Source organism: Dermacentor albipictus, chromosome 4 (assembly GCF_038994185.2).
Source record: "Dermacentor albipictus isolate Rhodes 1998 colony chromosome 4, USDA_Dalb.pri_finalv2, whole genome shotgun sequence".
Classification (NCBI taxonomy): Eukaryota; Metazoa; Arthropoda; class Arachnida; order Ixodida; family Ixodidae; genus Dermacentor; species Dermacentor albipictus.
Genome location: NC_091824.1, coordinates 173937378 through 173955353, shown reverse-complemented (window position 1 = coordinate 173955353; position 17976 = coordinate 173937378). Strand labels below are relative to the sequence as shown.

Genomic DNA, 17976 nt, shown 5'->3' with positions numbered 1-17976 from the left:
ACGATAACATTGCATTGATGCTGTTGAGAAAATTGGCTTGAGAAACATATAGTTTTTCACAACCAGCTTGCTATTCCAGTTTGCAGAGAGCTGCATTTTGACTCGCTGGCATTCATCTAGAGATCACTCAGTTGTGCACTGAATGTGGAGCATGCATTAAAACAGGAAGGGTGGAGGGGAGGGGGGGGGCTGTCATATTTTTATTATTTTTGGTTAGATGAAAATAAATGCGGACACCATCGACGATTTTTTTTTTTTTGACAGTGGCATTCTGCTTTTGCATCTGAGAGGAGGGGGGAAAGGACCTTAGCCCTGATCCAAGCGATTTAAAAAAAATTAATTGTGGGGTTTTACGTGCCAAAATCCCGATATGATAATGACGCACGCCGTAGTGGGGGACACCGGTCTAACTTTGACCACCTGGAGTTCTTGCATGCAACGGATGGTACATGGCTGTTTTTTTTTTTTGCATTTAGCCTACATCTGCCACAAATCTGCCAAAGGCGATTTTAAAAGTTTCGCAGAACTTAAAAATATTCACCCATTGCAGAAGTTCAGTGCCACCTGAGTGGAAAAGAAAGAAATCCCCGCAGAAACTCGAGAGGCTGCCCCGTAATCTGAAAAGTGCGGCAGCAAATGCCTACTGTCCACAGTACCATCCATTTGCAAGCAGGGCATGCGGGATAGCCGCTGTTAACGATACTTCAACGAAATGGCCTTTACCGAGTCGGCGTCGGCTCGTGGTGCATCCTGTAGAGTTTGGTGCATCCTGTAGAGTTTCTTACTTTGTGCAGAAAATTGTGCGTATCCGCACAATAGGTTTTTTTCGTGGTCTACCGCAATCTTCCGTTTCACGCAAATTGCATCATCGCCTGAACATAGACCAATACAGGACAGCACCTACAATATCACGTCGGCGCGCATACTTACTACCTGTGCGATGACAGATACTCCTTTCACCGGATCTGTTCTCTACGGTATCGCGCCACGTAACAACAAATGCTATACCTAAGTATCCTCACAGCAACAAATATACGTTGTCAAGCGCATCATTCCTTTATTCAATTTGATGCATTTCTGTGACTCTTACTTGCTTTTGTTGGCTCGTTCCCCGTTTTCGTGCTCAAACTTCCTCCGCTAAGGGCACTTGCTCTCGCGCAACCAACTTACGAGGTGAGTTCGTTATCGAACGTGCGACGCATGCGCAGTAGCTGGTAGCGCTTTGTCGCGTTTCTCCGGTACCGGACGGAGGGGGGGGGGGGGGGTATTCTGCCAGTTTCTGCCTATTTCGGCTGGAGCTGACCAGCTGGAGCTTAACCAGCGATTAGGAAACTGGCTGTAATCCCCTGTTTTCTCCTCGGTAGTACCCCAGTCCAGCCAATCAGCACTTATAGCATCCGAAATGGACATGTATATACTATAGATGTACACGTACAGATTAGACCCCCTGGGCTTCCGGTTGCGGGGGACGTTGTAGTGATTTGGTGCAATGACCTTTTCTTTCGTGGTTAATACACATTTCAGTGCCATATATTTTCGAACCTATCTGCGACAACACTTTCACTGTTCCTATAGGACACTCAAAGGCCCCACCTTCTGAGTAACCTAGTTTGCTTCAGGCATCGTAACTCTCTTTCCTTGTCGTCATTTTTTGTGCTTCGGCTTTGGTAACTCACGACTGTCGTTAGAAAAGCACGCACGCAACGCGAGCCACGCGGCGGTCTCGATCGACTCGCAGCGTGCGAGCCCGACGGCGAACCTCCCGCGCTGCAGTACGCGTTTGCGCGCACGAAGGAACGGCGCGCTTGCGCTGCCCCGCAGAACCAGGGCACAGTTTTCGGAGAAGCCGTCTCGTTCGAGCATTGAGAATTTCAGTTGCTTGTAATTAAACCACGCAGTAAAACAAGAACAAAAACGTTGCCTACATAGTACGCTTTCGTGCACTTGCTTGAGAGATATTTAGCAAAAGCTGTACTTTACACACATATTTTAAACTTCGCATGCACACCAGCCATGATTTGCCCCCCATTTTCAGCAAATTTGATCTCTTCGGGTATTACACATACGTATACGATATAGAAAGCTAGATTCCACACCATTCTTAAATCAAACCTATTACGCTATGGAGCGTTTCTCTAAGTCATTTACTGCAAAGTCCATAATTGCCCATACACATTCTCCGAACTAGGCGTACCATGTCACCCATAACTTCCCCTGATTTTCACCAAATATTAACGAGGTACCTCGCTTAATCCACCGAGGTCACCGGAGAAACCTATGACGCACTTAGTATTACGCATGCAAATATAGGGAGAACATGGGTCCTCAATGATTGTTTAAAATGCTCATAATTAGGCCAGGAAGGCTAAACTTTCTCCACACAACACTCTTAGTGTAACCCTTACTTACACCGAATGTTATTTTAATGGCAGGTACAGTTCTATATAGGACGCCGGAAAACTTTGCGGGTAACGGTTTATGTATAACCTTTTCGAAAACACGCTGATAGAACGTTTTGCGAACTCCTTAGTTGTCTGGTTCTGTTGTACCTGCGCCTGCGAATCACTGATATGTCTCTTGTTTCCTTGAAATGTCAGCTTTTGGCATGCTGCGTTCTTTGAGTATACACTGGGCAAAGTATATATGTGCTTTGTAAAATAATCTCGCAACTCTCCGCAACGCTTGTATATTTCTACAAAAAAACTGAAACTAACCTACACATCACAGGCTGTCATCATACATACTCCTCAACATGCTTCCAATGTCAAGCGAATATAAACAACGCGCCCCGTTTAGTTCCCAATGGAAATAACAGAAAAACAACTACGTGCCTCTTATAACGAAATAACAAATAGAGAAAATGAGCATATGCAGCAACTATTTTCGAAGTTCATAAATAACATAAGCATTCCAAGCTTTTAAGTACGCATCACCCATAGTACGGCCCCCATCCTTGTTAAATATAAAATTGCCGCAATTTTCAGTTATCCCAGGGCAGTCACAATACTTCGTCATTTTGGGAACAAGCACCAAAGGGCGGTTTAGCAACTATCATTTAGCCCCTAATTAACCCACACCCTTCAAATTTTGTCTGCAGGTCAACCCTATTATACCCTCTCTTTCCCTTTCTTTTATAGTCACTATATATAAAAACCTGGTGAATGATGTACTTCTTTTAAGACACTGAAACGGCATACCGTGTTTTAGCGCTGTGAGCCGCACCAACAGCTTCGCTGCGAAGGAAACCGGCCGGGGCGCCGTCGTTACAATGCTCGGATTAAAAACGGGCGATTTTCTTCAGCGCCGAGCACGCGAGTGCTACGCGCAAAGTTCGGGCGAACAGCACGGAACAAAAACGCACGGGTGCAGGCGGACAAAACACGCGGCTGGGTGCCCGCGCCTCACGCTCTGTCGCATTGGGACAACCTCTGGCAGCCGCCATATCAGGGGCACGCACCGCAAAAACAATATTTGTGCCCGCTGCGAAGGAGGGAAGGGTAGGGAGCAGGGGAGCGAGCGCGGGCCGTCGCTTTGTCGGCCGGGCTCGTTCGGCACTTTCATTCTTCCACGGCGTCCCAACCCGTACCCCCGTCGGTCTGTGCTCTGCAGAGAATAAACGATGCGCCCGAGATCGAAAGCAAGATAGAAAAACAACAGAGCGAACCCCGGCAAAGGCACGTGGTGGGTGAGCAAATTGGAATATTGGTCCCCGCTCAGCCCTTGGCTCCTCCCCAGCTATCGCGCTCGTGTTTCTTTGGGCGCCGCAGCTTCTCGATGCAAGACGCGGCGACAGTCGCGAGTCTGGGGCAAAAGCAGGCTCGTGCGCACAGGCGACGATGGACAGGGAGGGATGGCGACGCTCTGTTATTGCGTTCTCCTCGACGCCTTTTCAACAGAAGGAATTCAGGAATGCGAAAATGAAAGGCGCGTCGTCGCCTCAGTGAAGAGAGAGACGAAGCCGCAGCGACTATGGGAGCGAGAACTGAGACATCGGAGCGCGAGACCTTTCATCTCGACCTTTCGGCTCGTTGCTGCTGCTTTGTTGAATCGAGCCGTGGTTTCTTAATATGTTGATGCGTCTTTTACATTTCATGCAATGAATCTCATTCCTCAAGCCTATAGCAGTGTTTCACGACGTGTTTAATTGGGGATTTGGCCGCATCCCTACGATGCATGCAGCTAAGCGGCAACTTTCAAAAGCTTCCTTTCTGGCAGCAGCCATGCACTGCAAGAAAATGCGACATTTGCTGACACAAGCCACGAGTAACATCTCGTAGAAAGATTCTTGAACGTCCGCACGGTTATTGGGATAAAGAGTTAAATTACGAGAGTGAGTGAGTGAAAAACATTATTAGCTCTAGGTTCGCTGGACTTCTGCGGTTTTCGGATGGAATCGTCCATCTTCTAGCACAACGGTCGGTTGCCCTTAGTCCAGGGCTCCGCTGGATGCTGCTGCCAGGTGTGCTCGCCGAATCAGACCTTCTTGGTCGACCTGGCGATCGCTGGAGAGCACTCCCTCCCATTGCTCCGCACTCGGGTTTGGTATAACGGGTACCACGTCTATCTTCTGGCATGCCCACGTTATGTGGTACAGCGTGGGTGTTTCGTGGCACCAGGGGCATTTGTCATTGTATAATGTGGGATAAATTTTGCTTAGTACGTTTAGGTTCGGGTACGAGCCCGTTTGTAGCTGCCTCCACGCGACAGAGTCCTCTCTGCTAAGGGAGTTGTGCGGTGGTGGATACCGCTTTCTGCAGCCCTTGTAGTAATCTAGTATCGCCGAATAGTCTTGGGGTACAGGTTCGGTCTCCTCGAGGTCGCCTACGTTGGATGCTCGGTAATAAGTATACCCTCGAGCTATCCTGTCCGCCTCTTGGTTCCCTGCCACTCCCGTGTGTCCCGGCGCCCATACTATCGTATGCCTAATTCGTTCTTCTTTTGTTTGTCGTGCTGTTATGTGGTCTCCGGAGCGGAGTATGCGGAGCGCTCCGTGCCCTATTCTGCCGCGTAGGTAGTTGCGGCACGCTGTTTGCGAGTCTGTAATGATTGTTAGAGACCGTTTAGACCGATATCCCTCCGCTGCCGCTAGAGCGACAACAAGAATTCGACCTACATCGGGAAAACTAAGGTTTGCGTGGGCGACGGAAATTCAGCTTCCAACACGGACGACGCTTACTCGGTTCTTCTACAATGCTAGGAGCCGCTATCGCCATCATCATGCAAAGTTCGTGCATCGGAGCGGGGACGGCGAAGCACGTAAAATGTCGGCATCGCCTGCAGGGTCTGGAATGCACCCTGCGCTGTGTACCTCCACTAAAACGGAGAGTCCGCGAGAGATACACGAGGCAAGCGGAGATAATTTTTCTTAAATTATTACTATTGCCTCAGTTTGCCTTACGGCAACGTGCCCGCACTGCGACGCACCGCGGCGCGACGTCCGGCAGCGCAGTCTGGCGCAGTGCGCATTCCAGCAGCCGCGTCGCACGTATTTCTCAACGTCCACCGCTGCGAAACGAAGCACAGCTGCGCGCGGAGGAAGGAGGAACGCGCGCACACGGACAGACGGGCTTTATGACGTCAGCTGCTCGCCGCGTGTACGTTGCGTAACGGATCCCTGCCAACGCCGCCGCCGCTTCCGACGGGGATTGTGCTCTCGCCAGCGACGCGTTTACATTATTGTGCTTGGTCGTTGCTTATCGTCTTTCTTTCGGCCCTCCCCGAAAAGGAGAGCGAGTGCGAAGGAGGAATGGGGAGAGGGGAAAGCGTTTTTCCGCACGCGCGCGCTTTCTGGCGGCCGGCACGACATTTGAAAGCCGAGCAAGACGGATGGTATCGTCGCTGGCAAAAGGAAGAAGGACGCGCGGCGCTCCCTTTTCGCGGTCCGCCGGGCGGGATAATCGCTCGCCACGCAAGCGATCGATGCTGCCGCGGTGCCTCCTCGCGCTGCCTTGCGGGAGGCGGGTGCGCGAAGCGTGGTAGCCCCGCCCACTTCAGGAGGAACCGCTCCTCCCCAAAGAGGGACGAGTGGGTCCACTGTCTCCCGCCCCCGCACCCTGGGCCAGCTGTGCGCGCCTGCACGGCGCTTCGCTACAAAGTCCGCGGAAGCTCGTGACGTAAAGCCACGGCCCCGCTGCTCGCCAGAGCTTGCCTACTGCTTTAAGCCGAGCAGCGCTTCTAGCTTAGCAAGTCGATTTTCATATGCTATATTTGCGGATGCCGAGTCGCCAATTTTTTTCACGGATACGGCCTCAGCACAAGGCGGGCCTGCCACGAGCAAAGCTTTAGTGGCAAAAGGAGAAGAAAGATTTCTTACAATGGTAATAATGTTGTGCAGTGTGTACAGACTTTGAAAATTATTATTATTATTATTATTATTATTATTATTATTATTATTATTATTATTATTATTATTATTATTATTATTATTATTATTATTATTATAGTTATTATTATTATTATAAGAAAAAGAACAGAATCCATTTATTTTCAAGTAATATGTAGTAGGATACACAATAAATACCATTAGACCAATTTCGCTAACCTCTATTTTGTTGAAACAATTGAAAGAATTCTCCATGTGCGTCTTATGAAATCTGTACAGAACAAGTAATTGTTTAGTCTCAGGCCCTCATCCAACTTGGATTAATACAATCATGTGCCATCTGGCTTGCTCGTGTGGATCTGGAACATAGAATAACATTAGCACGGCGCCAGAGACAGGTTGCTGATCTAATGACAATCGGCATTTGCAAAGCTTACAATAGTGTACAGCACGAAGATTTATTGGCTAGATCAAGTACCCCGCAACCTGGTTGGGCGAACTTTTAATAGGGAGGGAATTTTATTATTCTCTGAGTGACTTTTCTTCGAGTGTACGCAACTCGCCGCAGTTGCTTCGTGGCCACGGTGTTGGGCTGCTAAGCACGAGGTCATGGGATCGAATCCCGGCCACAGCGGCCTCATTTCGATGGGGGTGAAATGCGAAAACACCCGTGCACTTAGATTGATGTGCATGGTAAAGAACCCCAGGTGGTCCAAATTTCCGGAGTCACCCACTACGGCGTGCCTCATAATTAGATAGTGGTTCTGGCACGTAAAACCCCATATTCTTCGACTTTGCGCAGGCAATCACGCGGTGTTTCTGAAGGAGTGGTGACTTCGTCGTAATTTTTTATATCCTGATTAGTTCTATTCCTCCTCATCAAGAATTACATAAGTATGCATACGCAGATGATATTGTGTTTTTCTTATGAGACAGATATATTCACGTCCAGTGACATCTATTACTATTACAAGAAGACATGTTTTTTGCCACAATTGAACACACACAAGTTATTATTATTATTATTATTTGTTTTGAACACATGTACACATATACATAGTTAACAGGAAAGGGAGAGCGAGGAGCAGGCTGGCAACTGCCACCGGAAGGAGCACAACGCCTGCCTACTCTTCTGAAGGGAGGTGAGAGCAACACAGAAATGGAAGATAGGAAGGGGGGGAGGAAAGAGTAAAGTCAGAGCAACAGGACAAATCTAAAAACTAAAGTAGAACACAGTACATGACGCACGTTGTTCTGCTGAGTTTCGACCTGCAGCCGGAATTAAAGTGACGCCGCGTCGAACAGCCTCCACAATTATCAATCACATCCATGGCTAGTCCGCTATGCGGCTAATTGTGTGCTCCACGATGAGACGCCAAGTACAGCTGCACCCAATCACGGTTTCACCGGTAGTCGGTTCACAATATGCATTACAAGGTGTTTGAACCCGCTACCTCCCACCTTCGAAGGGAGAAGCGTTGGAACACAGTACAGATCACATACAGTAGGGCCGGTCACTGAAGGTCACGCTACTATAGGATGTTGAATGTTCACGCTATAAACGTGAACCTAAGTTAGTTAACTCTAGAAAGATTAGTAGAGCGCGATGGGCCTGATCACGTTTAGATGCACAACCACTGGGGTATAAACATTCCTCGAGTGTCGCACACCGCAGGCCAAGGAGATGATAGTTTCTCACTAGCGACATGCGCCGCGCACTGAAAGCGGGACACTCAAATATAAGGTGCTGAAGTGTCTCGTAGCAGCCACAAGACGTACACAATGGACTTGCCACACGCCCTTGTCTGTATAAACGTTCGTGCACGTTCACGCAACCAACCCTCAGCTTGAGCAGTTGTGCTCTAACGCGGCGAGACAAGCCTCGACCGCGAACACGGGGCGGGAACGTTCCATTTGCGACGCGCTGGTATATGGATGCTGCTTGAGTAGGTGGCGACGAATCAGCAGACGAGCGTCATCAAGCTTGCACAAAATTTCTGGGCAGTCACAGTTGTTATGAGCGCAACTTGAAGCGAGCCGATCGGCCTCTTCATTTCCGGCGATTCCTACGTGTGAAGGTATCCATTGAGCAACGAGGGATACCCCACGTGATGTAAAAGGAAGACATATGAAGAGAACACGGGTGGCACTTCCAACTGATTTAATTTGGGCTGTGACCCATGAATATATATATGGTGTACCCATTGCCTTTTCTGCCCCCGTCAAACTGGGTCGACTCTGTTCGAGGACCACACGCGAGGAGACCGGTTCGCAAGGCTGTGGCAAGAAACATTGCACCTCCTAACGGGAGATGCACTACGGGCGTGGTGTATGAAATTCCCCTTGAGTGCGGCAAGTGCTATATAGGACAGACTGGATGCTGCATAATTGAACGAGCCAGGGAACACGAACTAAATCTAATGAAAGATGGCGTTGCACATTTGCCTGCGCACTCCAAGGCCTGCATGTGCAAACCACGTTTTTCTGAGATTAGGATTCTTGGCAGGAGTAGATTTCAAACAGCACGTGAGCTAATGGAAGCTTACTATATAAAAAAGAAAAGTATAAATTGCATTAGCGATACATCTATCATGCTCTATAAATCGGAAACTAGATTGTTTGACCGCTAGGTAACGTAGATCTGTGAACAGCCAGCGCATGCGTGTATGTGTATATATATTCATGGGCCACAGTCCAACTTAAATTAGTTGGAAGTGACGCCCGTGTTGTCTTTATGTGTCTTCCTTTTGTGTGTGTTCAATTACGGCAAAAAAAACATGTCTTTTAGCTAGCACCAACTAGGCCAATAAGCAGATCTGTTGCAACATCTATTACAGTACTGCCAGTGCGCCATACAAACCTTGTTAGAAAAATTTCGCCTCTCCGTTAACGTGAAAAAGCAGTCGATATTTGTTTTATTGGGATATCAATTGTACAGACATTCTAAGCGAATTTCGCAGTCGGTGTCGGCGTCACGGTGAGGTTCCGCATATACGTGTAATGAGATATATGTATGCTATATACCACGCCCTGCTATATTACATGCGGTATATGCGGGTTTTATTGGTTTTATATTGCCACACCATTGTATGACTAAAGTTGCTCATAGCAGGTCGTACATTCTTGAAAACATTATTACTCAGAATTTTGAGAATGGCAGCCCACAAACAAAGGTCACCAAGGAAAACATCGACCGCACACGCCTTTCATCTTAAGTCTTCCCAGACTTTAATATTAACAACGCCAACAATAACTGAGCTCAAACATTAAGATGATGTAATTTCATTGGCGCGGCTGTGCAGCACTTACGGGATCGGCCCACGAAAGAGGTTCAAGACATACCCGATACGGAAAAGCGGTGGTAAATTCGCTAAGAATGGCGTTGGCTTTTATTAATAAACCTAGATGAAATGTCCGATGACATGATTCAAAGAGAGGACCCGTAGCACAGCAGCTCATTTTTACTTAGCTTACGTTTACTTACAGACCTTACACTTCGTGTAATATTCTACCATGTTGCTATAACATTCATTCGTTCGCCCGTACGGCGAAACTTATTTTTCCTCCTTAACAATCCTTTTAACATATCGTTTTGCTTCCAGTTCGAGGCTATATCTCACGTGAACTCAGTGAAGTATTTAGATGTATAGCCTATGACGGTTCATATAATGCTTTCGTATTAATAAAATTCTGTACGAGTACTGGGCATGCCACGTAAGTTATGCAACAGTCAGTCGTTCGGGAATGCGGAGAGAACCTCTTCTGATAATCTACAAAATATGTGTGCGCCCCATTTGAGAATTTTAGCTTCGTGTCGCGTCAGCACCACTTCGTCACTCTTGCGCTCACCGTCAGGTGAAAAATAACAAGATTTCACACACCACACGTACACCGGTTATCAAGTGCGCGGCACCGAGCAGCTCCAATCAGAGCCAGGCGCTCTTATCATTAATGTATTATCCGATTTTTATCGCAATAGCAATTGTACGGACATCCTGCTATCACGGTAAGCGGCCCACACCCGGAGGATTATGAGGTTTTCATAGACGCGCAGTCCGTCTGGCTGCGAGAACGACGAAGCCAAGTGAACTCATCATCACGCTTCGCTTCATCGGCGGCAGGAGGAGCCAGGGCAGCGTTCTCCGTTTCACTGCTGGAACGAACGCTGTGCGCTGCTGGTGCGTACGCTGATCTGAAAGGAATGGGCAGTAAACAACTGGGAGCTAAAATTATATAAACCCTTGATTGGGCGCTCACTAACACCGACAGTTCACCGTGGGTCTCATCTCCTGCAACATCTAAGTGCGATGCCTTTAACGTCGCTGCCAGCGTTCTAAGACGACTGCCAAGGCGATACTCCTGCTGAGAAGCAGGAGTTTCTGGTGCGCTAGGTTGCGTCACCATGTCGCATCCGCGTATTGTTGAGCGCCTTCCGAGGAGCGTAACGCAACCTTGATATCGCTTTTAATGCTCCGCCTTTTCACAAAACTGCCATTTATTTTTTTTATATTTAATATGCGAAAGACAACAAATCTAAGTGAAACAAACGCAGTCAGAATTAGCGCATCTTATGCACCAAGTACCTGACAATTAGGGAAGGACACGTATTCAGACAGCACAGCCATTAGATCTGGTGGGTGCTCTTAGTCACTAAGCACATGGGCTGTTGACTCCCAAGTTGCTCCCGCTTGGTAGCTCGTGCAAATTTTGTAGCCTACGCGACGCAGGTTCGGAGAGCGGTGGCATCTGCGTGTACATTGCGGAGACAGCACGTACGCTCACGCAGCATGTGTCTCGCGCTCTCCAGAACTAAAATCGCATATGCTTGCGTTCGATACAGACTCGTTCGCAGCGCGGCTTTCAGTGCAACGAAACCCCCCCCCCCCCCCCCGCCTCTTTTTTATCTTACTGCGTTCATTTGGTCAGTGTTCTTTAAAAGACAGCTTGAGGGGCCTATACAAACGTGCGTGTAATTATTTTCTTTTTCTTCTTTTTTTTATTTTTGGTAGATGATATCACAAGAAAAAGCTGAACAGACCAAATGTTTAGCCTCGGGAGACTCTCCTTTCCTTAATGGTTGACAAAGCAGATGCGTCTGGTTGGGGCTCTTTATGCTGTAATTGCCGAACACGAACAAGTATAATCCACACCCAGAGAGAAACGCAAAGCTGATGCACAACAGGCACCCAAGTTGTTTGTTCCAAAATATGCGCGCTACAGTTCTGATACAGTTCTGATGCCATCACAGCCAATGTGAGTCGCCTTTTTCTCGAACCTTTTCTCGAAAACACTTCACATGTCAGTCAAGCGTCCCTCTGCGAGGGCGCCAAATGTTTTTGTTATTTTTTCTTCTTGTTCTGCTTCCTTACTGAGAAACCGTCATTCAAAGGCACTTGAGTAGCCACTTCACCAAACTCCTCTCCTGTCATCACACATAGGAGAGCTCTGAACTCCCGTCCCGCACACCCAGATGCAGGTTCGTTGAAGCGTGTCTGACGGTGTGATATGCATCTGTGGGAACCTGTCTGCATCGACGGTCATGTGACGCAAGGCGCGAAGAGCCGAACCCGTCAGGTGGGGCCGCGTTACGCAGCACCGCGTGCCTTTTCATTTGGCCTCCGTTAAACAAGAAAAAGCGTAGGCAGCCGTGGCAGGGTGGCGCAAAATCAGTTGGCGACAGTCACCGACGCTAAGCGGCACTCCTAAGAGCCTTTTCCTGTTGCACGTACTTGGCGCCATCGCCTCCGCCGCGTGAGAAACCTTGCAGGCGGTGCGGCGCGCTGTGCCGTGGTGAGCGGGATAGCTAGCTTGTCAGATAGTGCCAAATCTCTTGGTTGTTTCAAAAACGTCTGAATTGTGAACTTTCTGTCACGTGACATGTAGGCGTGAGTGCAGCTTTTCTCGCGAAACCTGACGCTTCATGCTGCTATATTTAGTTGCAGAAAACCAGAGATGCCTCGCAGCCAGGACCTATAATCTCCTCTATAAAGCTTACGTACCTGCCCGTAGCGCAATAAAGGTGCCTCCATAGTGTATCTGTACATGGAGACTTTAAATCTAGGCTCCGAGGACCTCGCATTTATCATTCCTACGCTCGACTGCTTTCATGGAAAATATTCCGAATAAAAGTCCCGCCTTATGTGCAAGGTGTGGCATTTATCTTCGACGTGCAAATGCATTGCACCTGGCTTACAATAACATTAGGTGCCTCCTTGAAGCTCATTTTGTAATTACCTTTGAGTAGACGCTTTTTTCCTACGGTGCAGGCATAATCGTGCATAATTAATATATAATGGGGACATTCATCACATCCCATCCTCAGATTCATTCACAGACGCTCTGTAAGAAAAACGTAGCGTGTAAGTATAGGCAGAACATTGACGTCCCCAACAAAACTATTTTTTCTTCTGTTGTTTCTTGTGTAGTATTGTGTCTAACACTGTACGACACCTTCTGTTTGATAAGTGCTGTCACTCGTCTTTATGCGTAAAACTTGTAGCATACAAGCGTCGCTGTCACATCTCTTAAATCATAGCATCTTAAACATTAAAACAGGACTGAAGAAGCTGGTTTTGTTTACTTACGGCAATTGTATGTGAACTGAACAAGCAATAAAGATTGAAGCACAACTGCTCCGACAAGCATGTGCAACCCACTCACAGATATCTCCGATGAACACAAGTCGTAACACCTGTTATAACTAATTCGCTCGGCTTATCTCCCTCCAAGCATGTTCGAATAATTTTTTTAGCGTTTGAAAATATTTGCGTTGTTCAGTAACTTCAGCTAAATGTAGGAGAACCACAATATTCCGCAAAGCAAAGGTGCAATATCGCGACTGTCATTGTCCCGTTTTTTTGCAAAGGAAAAAAGAAAAAAAAACGTTGCTGGCCACGTATATCTGTATAGACTCTGTAGACTAACAAACGTCTGTGTCGCGCATGATTTCTCACTAGTGCACATATTAACAAAATTGTTAAGAGCATCAGTGAGCTTGCTTACAACTCATCTCGCAGCTGCTCACTGCGGCATCTTTGCCGCATTAATACTCTACAGGCGGCAAAGCACGCTTTACAGGCAAGAATTTTTTTTTTAAAAGTACGGAAGAAAATTTTTGACAAAGACGCAAAGCAAATGTGCCTTCGTACATCGGTTTTCAAATTTCTAAAGCCGTTAAGCAAATAACCTAAATTCTTTAGGGGTCATGCAGTGCGGTTCGAATTGCGTCCGCCCCCTCCAAAGCTTTGGACGCGTCACGCGGAACACTCAGCTCGCGGTCAGCGGAAGCCAACACCGACAGTTTGTCACTTCCAGGTGGTTGTGAAGGCAGCCAATGCGCGAAATTAGTTGCCTCAAATCCCTGTCGGGATCGATGGTGTCGCGACGAGCGGGCGCGTAATGCCGCGGAACTGTTGTGTATCGTGTGCTACGAGTGAAGTGCGGAAAAAAACACTTGTGTAGGACATAGCGACCGATGCAAACTACTGAATGAGATTTTTAGGACGCAGTAACAGTTTTCCATTCAAATTCACGCCTGAATTTAGAAAGTAAACAGTATTAGTAATAATACTCTCTATTTATATATGTAATTAGCGTCGCATATGTATGTATGTATGTATGTATGTATGTATGTATGTATGTATGTATGTATGTATGTATGTATGTATGTATGTATGTATGTATGTATGTATGTATGTATGTATGTATGTATGTATGTATGTATGTATGTATGTATGTATGTATGTATGTATGTATGTATGTATGTATGTATGTATGTATGTATGTATGTATGTATGTATGTATGTATGTATGTATGTATGTATGTATGTATGCATGCATGCATGCATGCATGCACGTGTGTATGTATGTAATATCGATATCTAATAATGGTCATCTCTGCCTATTAAAAAAGTTCTTTCTTGTGGTAAGAATACAGTGCAAACAAATTACGCGCGACATTTTGTGCCCGTGATATACAGCGTAGCTGGCTTTGTTATACGAACTCGCTATAACGACACGTACTCTTTCTCTCTCCCATTTGTCAGGTCACCCGCACTTCTTCAACCAGCTGTCAAGTGGCCTGGACATTATCTCCTTGGCTGGCGAGTGGCTCACTGCTGCAGCCAACACTAACATGTGAGATAATTCTGCCTAGAAACTCACTCTTTGGATTCTGCGGCACCGTTACGTTGCTGCTATTCTGTTATTTACTGATGATCAAATGACCCAATCAGCGAAAAAGCCGGCGGCCTCTGTCGCAGCAGCGACCCCCTTTCCCATCGGCTGGGGCGCCACGTCACGAGCTCACCTCGCGCATTCGTGACGCTGGATCGCGCTTGCTGCCTCGGGCCACTGATCGGACATTAATGCTTTCATATTCGCGACACATAAGAAACGCTTAGGTGTACTCGAATTTTTTGGCAGGTAAACTTGTATTTTTCCATTTGTTTGATATTACGTAGCTCCCATACACCTATTTTTATTATTGTAACACGAACATTACTTCTAGGGCTCAATTATGTGCAGCATTATATTAAATTACATTTCAGACTTGGATACTTCTTCAAGGAACCTGAGCGTTTGCTGGCGTCCGTTATACAATTTGTCGTTAAAGTCTAAATGACTAATGAGTGAATAGCACCAGGGGAGGTGCACCAGATGTTGGCCGACAAATTGGAATGGCTCGGTAGTGATGGCCGCTTTGGACGTTGATGCCAGGAATAAATTGATACAACTTTTTATTTATTTATTTATTTATTTATTTATTTATTTATTTATTTATTTATTTATTTATTTATTTATTTATTTATTTATTCATTTATTTATTTATTTATTTATTTATTTATTTATTTATTTATTTATTTATTTGTTTGTTTGTTTATTTATTTATTTATTTATAATACATTACAAGCTCCAAAGAATCACTGAGTAAGATAATGACAACAGAAGGGACAAAAATACAATAGTACTATGAGACGAAAAATCAATTTATAAAAACAAAAGTTCTATCTAGTTTCTAAATCAAGCTACAGGTAACAGTAAAGAGAGAGAAAGAAGTTTAATGACACGAAATGCCGAGAGGTCGGCCTGAGGTATATTCCTCTAGCCAGCTACTCGGCATTGGGGGAAGGGGAAGAGGGAAAGAAAGAGGGAAGAAAGAGGTGCATGATGGGTGACGATGACGATAGAAGGAAGATGTAGAACATATGGCAAGCAGTTTGGCATGCTCAAAGTCTGCAGTCCAGGCCCGTAATTTTTAAAAAGTTCAGTAATGCCTTGATGGCCTTGAAACTAGACTGAGCGTCTGGCCAAGAGCCTAAAATAACATCCTCCGACAACGGTGCACTGTCGAGACGCGTAAGGTCCTTGACCAACCTATCACGCTCTTCCACAAACTTAGGGCAGTCACAAAGCACATGACCTATAGTCTCAGTCACATTGCACACCTCACAGTGTGGAGACTCGGTGCGTCGCATGAGGTGCACGTATCCGCGCGTAAACGCTACCCCCAGCCTTAGTCTGTGCAGAAGACTGGCACAGCTTCGTTGAATTTTTGGTGGTAGCCTAAAATTCATGGTGGGGTCCAATCTCTGGAGTCGTCTGTGGCGATTATCCGGGTTGTCCCAGTGCTTCGCTGTCAATTTTCGGATGACACTGGAGAGGAGACAGTTGGCGTCCGCTCTTGAAAAAGGAATTGAAAGCAGCGACTCTCGTTCTTCGAGTGCTTTCTTCGCTTCGGCGTCGGCCAGTTCGTTGCCCTGTATACCACAGTGACTAGGGATCCACTGAAATGTGATGTGGTGGCCGTTTTCTTGCGCTAAAGTGTAGAGCTCGGCAGTTTGAAGAGCTAACACTCTATAAGCGCTTTCTTTCAACACCACTCTAAGTAGTTGAAGAGCCGATTTTGCGTCACTGAAAACTGTCCATATTTGAGGAGGCTGTCGCACAATATATTGAACGGCCTCTCTTATTGCCACTAATTCCGTAGATGTTGTAGTCGTCTTGTTATGCAGACGAAACCGTCGAATGACCTGATGCGCAGGCACGACGAAAGCCGCACCAGACGCATACGACGAGACCGAGCCGTCTGTATACACGCTCACCGAGGAGTCATATTCTTTCGACATATATTCAAGTGATAAATGTCTGAGGCCGACGGTAGGTATTCGCGATTTTTTAGAAATTCCGGGAATAGATAGACGTACCGGTAATTTGGACATTACCCATGGGGGCATATGTGGAAGGTCAGCCGTGGCAAAGTATGCTGGTATGGCAGATGCTTGGCATTTAACGGCTCTTGAAAAAGTGGAGTCCGGCCGTGTATCGGGTAGTTTCGATAAGGGATGGCGTCCATGACGGCAAAGCAATCGCAGGAATACTCGAAGAGGTTCGCATCGTAGATAGACAGGTAAAGGGGTGACGCGAGCCTCCTCAATTGTTCCGTAGGTTGAGGTGCAACGTGGAACACCGAGACATGTTTTCAGCATCTGCGCCTGGGCACTTTCCAGCGTACGGAAACATGACGGGCTCATACTTGATAAAACTGGCAGGCTATACCGAATGTATCCGACGTAGAGAGCCTGGTACAGCCGGAGTAGCGAATGCTCAGATGGACCCCATTTCATACCGGCCAGAAAGCGAAAAACTTGAGCAAGCCCAGTTAATTTTTTCTTTAACATTGCCACATGTTTCGACCATGAAACACCGCGGTCAATGACAACGCCGAGGTATTTGTGGTGGGTGACATATGGGATGGCATTTCCATTGATCATAATTGGATACCAACACATAAGCTTCCGTGTGAACGCTATCGCAGCGCACTTGTCTGGGGCCAGTTGCAGTCCTTGGCACTGCAGGTACTGAGACGTTAAAGAAACAGCTCGCTGCAGTCTGGCACGAATTTGTGGTCGCGTGACTGCGGATGCCCATATGCATATGTCGTCTGCGTAGGTACTGATGCGCACTGTATCAGGAATTATTTCCGCAAGGCCAATAAGGGCAACATTGAAAAGAGTCGGGCTGAGAACTCCTCCTTGAGGCACTCCACGGACCACAGCGTGTCTTGTCGTTTCACCAGCATTCGTGGACATGAAGACTGTACGACCATCTAGGTAATTTGCAATCCACATGTAGAGACGGCCGCCGATGCCTAAATTACTGAGGGCATCAAGAATGGCTTCGTGCAGTACATTGTCATAAGCCCCTTTTATGTCTAAGAAAACTGCTCCTACAAGTCGGTGGCGCTTTTTTTCGTGTTCGATCGTGGACACGAGATCAATGACCCCATCTATTGCAGACCGGCCACGTCTAAATCCGGTCATCATTTCAGGATAAAGCTCATTCTTTTCCATGAACCATTCTAGTCTAGTGAGTACCATCCGTTCCATCACCTTACCGACACAGCTAGCTAAAGCTACTGGCCGGTAAGATGACATTTCGTAAGGCGATTTTCCTGCCTTTAGGAGGGCCACCAAACGGCTGGTTTTCCACTGCTTCGGGACTGTACTGGATGACCACGTGGCGTTATAGTATGACAGCCGGACTTTCCGACCTTCCATCCCAAGGTGGCACAGAGCAGTATACGAAATACCGTCAGGTCCAGGGGCAGAAGATCGTCTAGACGCAGCAAGTGCAGCTTCCAATTCCGGCATCGT

At 46.9% G+C, this 17976-nt stretch overlaps 1 protein-coding gene across 2 annotated transcripts in view; it reads left to right on the top strand.

The window, feature by feature from the left end:
- The window catches only part of Gad1 (glutamate decarboxylase), a 138785-nt gene that overhangs the window by 56817 nt on the left and 63992 nt on the right, over window positions 1-17976 (top strand). For both annotated transcript variants that reach the window (XM_070537836.1, XM_065446125.2), the window contains exon 3: window positions 14368-14458. In XM_070537836.1, the coding sequence (XP_070393937.1) occupies window positions 14368-14458 (91 nt within the window). The remainder of the gene's footprint in view (window positions 1-14367; window positions 14459-17976) is intronic.